The sequence below is a fragment of the Schistocerca nitens genome, chromosome 2, assembly GCF_023898315.1.
Source record: "Schistocerca nitens isolate TAMUIC-IGC-003100 chromosome 2, iqSchNite1.1, whole genome shotgun sequence".
In the NCBI taxonomy this organism is placed as follows: Eukaryota; Metazoa; Arthropoda; class Insecta; order Orthoptera; family Acrididae; genus Schistocerca; species Schistocerca nitens.
Genome location: NC_064615.1, coordinates 450133307 through 450139306, shown reverse-complemented (window position 1 = coordinate 450139306; position 6000 = coordinate 450133307). Strand labels below are relative to the sequence as shown.

The 6000-nt window shown below is 36.9% G+C and overlaps 1 protein-coding gene across 1 annotated transcript in view; it reads right to left on the bottom strand.

Annotated features, from left to right (window-relative positions):
- Nucleotides 1–2533: 2533 nt before the first annotated feature.
- The window catches only part of LOC126236317 (juvenile hormone esterase-like), a 120293-nt gene continuing 116826 nt past the window's right edge, over nucleotides 2534–6000 (bottom strand). Inside the window, exon 10 of the mRNA XM_049945531.1 lies at nucleotides 2534–3016. Coding sequence (XP_049801488.1) covers nucleotides 2848–3016 — 169 coding nt within the window. The 3' untranslated portion in view covers nucleotides 2534–2847. The remainder of the gene's footprint in view (nucleotides 3017–6000) is intronic.

Genomic DNA, 6000 nt, shown 5'->3' with positions numbered 1-6000 from the left:
CTACAAGGGCCCCAGAGCCCACCTGTATTCACGTAGTGCATATATATGAATCATGGGAGCTCATGAAAAATATGGGTTAGCAGCAATGACAGTCACTTCGAGGTGCTCCCATTGGGTTTACAGAATAGTAGTGTAAAATTCAAATAATAATGGATAAACTAAGAAATAAATAAAACATAATAGCGCATATGGGAGTATACACAACACAGGACACGCTAGATTGAAAGCTACGCACAGAGACATAGAAAACCCTTACGCTAAATAACAGTGGAATAGAATAATGAAGTAGAATGCATAGAGCAATAAAACATAGATTAAATGACAAATTTATGTCTAAAAGGTAACAGTGCCAAAAAGATAAAATACAACTGCACACACACATGACAAGCAACCAATGCCCTGGTAATAAGAAGCTAATAACTAGTACATTGTTTGAAAATGTGAAACAAGCCATCATAGAAAATATATTCTCACTTCATAACTGGTCTTCTGAGCATGTGAATGTTTAAAGATTTTGAGCTCTTCAAGCAGAGTCTCCTACCTTTGAGAGCAAGGTGCAAAACCATTAAGTTTCTGAGTGTAGAAGGATGGTGGCCACTGGATTTAAGGTGCTCAGTGGAGACAGAACTATGCTTAACCTGCCCCTTTTTTTAGTGTGTAAACTGAAACTTATGAATACTTTTCAAATAATGCTTAAAAAGTTCTCTGGAATCATATAGTTTCATTTTATTGAAGCACCTATGTCCGAGTTTCAAGCAGGGTCCCATGTTTCATTCAAGGCTGAGGTACTATTCCAAAACAGTTGGTAAGCCTCTGCAATGCTGTTCAAGTTTAGGGGAAATACGAAGTGGCTTGAGGCATGAATGAGAATTTTGACTGCTAGGGAGGCAAGCTAGGGTAGTCTATGCAGTTTTGCAAAGCCTTTGTGTCAGTTTGATGTAGCAGTTAGCACATTTACCTAATGAACAAGAAACCTGGGCTCTAGTCCTTGCCTTGGTACAAGCTTTCATTCATCACTTCAGTCTGCATATATATATAATTAATGATTATTTATTACATCTGTAGACCTGTTCAGCTTTCATCTGAGCTGTCTCTGTTAGCATTGAGTGTAGACTCTTGATTAGTATGCTTGCGTCATCAGCAAACATTACAGCTTTTGAAATACCCTTTAAAGTCAATGGAAGATTATTTATATATGCCAGAAACAATAGTGCGCCCAGTACTGATCCTTATGGCACTCCACATGTTATGTTCCCTTATTCTGATGTAGTTTTCATGCCTGAGATATAGTCTATTAATGAAACCCTGTGCTTTCTGTTATCAAGGTAAGGTCCCAGCTACACAAGAAGGATGATGTTGATACCATAAGATTTTATGATGCTAAGTATGATTTTGTGATCCACACAATCAAAGGCTTTGACAAGGTCACAGAATACACCAATAGGATATTTTTTCTTGTTAACCCTGTTGCCACTGTTGTGTTCTGTACTGCTTCCTGTGTTGACAATCTTTTACAAAATCCTAACTGAGAGGTGGTTAACAAGTTCTGCTCTGTTTTGTGAGGCAATATTCTATCATGGACCAATTTCTCAAATACTTTTGCAAAGATTTGAAGGAGTAACAAAAGTTTGTACTTGAAAATCATTTATCTCTCTCCAGTTTTGTGTATGGGTGTTACTACAGCATTGTTAAGTTTTGACTGATTACAAAGGTAGTTTAAGGAGAATCCTGTCAGCACAAGATTTTAATATTCTGCTATAAAGCCCATTATAACCAGCAGAATTATTGCTTTTTAGGGATCTAATAAATTTTGCTATCTCCTAAGTGTTTGTATTTTTGAAACTAGTGTCTGTTGGTGGTGCATTCAGTGTCTCCATGAGTAAATCTAATGCACCAGTATTTAGTTGTTTATTGCTTGGTGTAGTGTTTGTGGTCACTGGGAGGAATGATCACTGAATTTAGTAGCAAATGACTTAAAAGTGTCACTATTTCTGGCAGAGCTTTTTTGTGGCAGCTACATTTTATTTGGATGACTAGCTTCATTTCTTTCTTGTTTAATAATGTTTGAAGTACTTTTTGCATTATTCTTAGAGGCGTTTTCAGCGGAGTACATGAGTTTTGCTTTTTTAACGACAGAGTAGGTGATTCAACAGTTCTGTAGTAATGGAGTTCCAAATCTTTACTACTGCTTGTTTTCTGAACTATGTAAACATGTAAACTCCCTCTTGCTAGTGTACGACACTTTAATCCCAGAAGTTATATTGACTGAGTTGATTCACAGTCATAACTGTCATGGTAAACTTGACCTTCACAATTTTGGAAATGTGTTCCTCTTACACAATTAAAACTAGTCATAGTGCCTCCTGATTTTCATATATTTGGGAAAATGAAGATTTTAAAAAAAATTGAGAATATAATTTTTTTTAAAATAATGATGAAGTAAAAGACAAAATGGTGAAAAGACATACTGTTTTACAACCAGAAAGAGGTCAATTCATATTTCGCCCAGTAAAATATGTCTGACAACTCTTAATTATGATAAGAAATCAGAGGCAGTTACCTTTTTAATTTCCTCACATATAAACTTTCATATATTAGTAATACATTTGCACATAACAAACTATGTAAGAAATATACATATTTACACTGCTTTTAAGAGTCATTTTATATGACTCTTTTTACATAAATAAGTGTTCAGATCATGAGTAGTTCATGTGATCCCAAATCTTCTTACATACCTCAGTCTTTTTGTTGGTCAACTAATGTCTTTATATTGTTTAGTAAATATTACAGTCTTGCATTGTTACCGAGTTATTTCATTACCATATCAGTCACAAGCACATATTATCACAAATTCAGCTTGTTGTAGAGATCTTCCCAAAGAGACATACGTTCTTGCAATAAGTTGCTTCCTACTTCCAATCCTGTATGGCTGATGTTGAGGTATTCTGGATTATTTGCATTAAATAAAGGCCATTTGACAGTCAGCAATGGGTCATCCTCAGGAGTTGGGTTCCTGCCAAAGAATAATTTTTATGATAAGGATGTACAAATGAAGTATTTTACATATTCATGGTAATCCAATTAATAAAATACAAGGTTGTGCTGAAAAGTGAAGCCTCCAAATTTTTTATATGAAAACACTTACAGCTTTTTGAATAAAACAAACGTTATTAACATTCTACATCTTTATTCTTCATGTCTACAACTTTTTTTCTCAACTTAGTCACCCTGGATATGAAGGCATTCCTCCCAAAGAGAGACTGGTTTGTTAATACTGCTACTGTAGAATGTCTGACTCTGTTGATGGAGTCACAACCCTGCCTCTGCTTTCACCATTTCATCACTATCAAAGTGAAGTCCTCAAAGGTGTTCTTTTAGTTTTGGAAACAGATGAAAATAGGAGTGGGCCAATTTGGAACTGTATTAAGAATAACTGATGACAGTGAACTCAAGGTGTCAGATTGTTGCAGATGTCACAGTACTTTGTGTGGCCTTGATTGTCATGCTCAAGGAGAGGGTGCTCCATGTGTGGATGAACTATTTGAATTTGTGTTTTCAGTTTTCTGGGGGTCTTGCACTACCTTGCAGAGCTTATGGTGATACCCTTTGGCACAAATTCCAAATGGATCACACTTTAACAACCCAGAACACTGAGTATGACTGCCTGCTGATGGCATGGTCTTGAAGTTGTCTGATATCAGTGATCCTTTGTAACAGAACTCAACTGATGCTCTCCCGTTTTCAGGGTCAAAACTGTGAAGCCAGTTTTCCTCGCATGTCACAATGTTGTTAAGTAATCCATCACCCTCATATGCAGAATGCAAAAGAAATAGTTGACAGACGCCAGTCTCCTGTGTTGCATGTCAAGAGTGAGCATTCAAGGCACCCACCATGCACACAGTTTTCTGTGTCACAGTTCTACAATGATGGCCTGTACATGCTCTTGTGATATGCCACACTTTACTGTAAGCTGTCTCTCTGATGAGTTCATCAATCCAAATCCAAAGAGTCTCATCAGTCACTGTACACCGTCATCAACTCCAAGCTCTGTCACACACATTGAGGTTAGCCCCACCATTTTCTTCATTACAAGAACAAATAACCCAATATCACACATTACGAATTTTGACACAATCACCACCATACAAGCTTTCATTCTTCAATGTATTTCAATTTGAGGCAAGTTTTCTGCAGTTATAAACATAAAGCATGCCATTTCTTATGTTACACAGTTATGTTACACAGCACCATGTTACACATTACAGTTTGGAGCCCTCTGGCGGCAGAAGGTTGCCACTAGCATCAGTGATGTGGGAAAGTTGACCAAGAAATATGCATGACATGCGGTATCTCAACTGATACTGAGAATAGAATTAAAAATTCAGAGGCATTACTTTTCAGTGCCCCCTCATGTGTGAGTAGTTGGGAGGGGTGTCATTGGGGGTAAACTACAGCAGTATAATCTCACTGGCATCAGTTGCCTATTTAATTAGTAGTTTATATGTTACCAAGATCTTTTCTGTAGTATTTTACACACTTACCCTAAATTCTTGGAAGCTAACAACAGAACATTTCAATTAACAATATTTACCATTTTTTCTAAACATATGTAGTGAGAAAAGATCTGAATGACAACTGGTACAAGATAAATAAATTAATCTGGCCAAATTATAACTCATAATAAACTTTATAATGAACAAAGGTGCAAAAATCCAGAATAGTTAAATAAATATACTCTTTCAAATTCTGAAGGCAGCAGGGATAAAATACAGGGAGCAAAAGGCTATTTACAATTTGTACAGAAAGCAGATGGCAGTTATAAGAGTCAAGGGACATGAAAGGGAAGCAGTGGTTGGGAAGGGACTGAGACAGGGTTGTAGCCTCTCCCAGATGCTATTCAATCTGTATATTGAGCAAGCAGTAAAGGAAACAAAAGACAAGTTCAGAGTAGGTATTAAAATCCATGGAGAAGAAATAAAAACTTTGAGGTTCACCGATGACATTGTAATTCTGTCAGAGACAGCAAAGGACTTGGAAGAGCAGTTGAACAGAATGGACAGTGTCTTGAAAGGAGGATATAAGATGAACATGAACAAAAGCAAAATGAGGATAATGGAATGTAGTCTAATTAAGTCAGGTGATGCTGCGGGAATTAGATTAGGAAATGAGACACTTAAAGTAGTAAAGGAGTTTTGCTATTTGGGAAGTAGAGAGGGTATAAAATGTAGACTGGCAATTGCAAGGAAAGCGTTTCTGAAGAAGAGAAATTTGTTAACATTGAGTATAGATTTAAGTGTCAGGAAGTCGTTTCTGAAAGTATTTGTATGGAGGTTAGCCATGTATCGAAGTGAAACATGGGTGATAAATAGTTTAGACAAGAAGAGAATAGAAGCTTTCGAAATGTGGTGTTACAGAAGAATGCTGAAGATTAGATGGGTAGATCACATAACTAATGAGGAGGTATTGAATAGAATTGGGGAGGAGTTTGTGGCACAACTTGACTAGAAGAAGGGATCGATTGGTAGGACATGTTCTGAGGCATCAAGGGATCACCAATTTAGTACTGGAGGGCAGCGTGGAGGGTAAAAATCGTAGAGGGAGACCAAGAGATGAATACACTAAGCAGATTCAGAGGGATGTAGGCTGCAGTAGGTACTGGGAGATGAAGAGGCTTGCATAGGATAGAGTAGCATGCAGAGCTGCATCACACCAGTCTCATGATTGAAGACAACAACAACAACAACAACAACAACAACAACCTGTGAAGAAAGATGAGCACTGTAAATTCTCTTAGCTGTACTTGGATCCACAGCCAAAACAAATTTTCTGAATGATATCAATCTGCCATACTGGCTGTAAGTTGGATTAAAATAGACTTTCATTTTGCAACAACTGTTACTGGCCAGTTTCATGTGTATAGGCATTTTCAAGATGATAGCTAGTCAAACAGTTAAAAATGTTGTGGATGTCTGAACATTAAAACTAAAAACATGACAT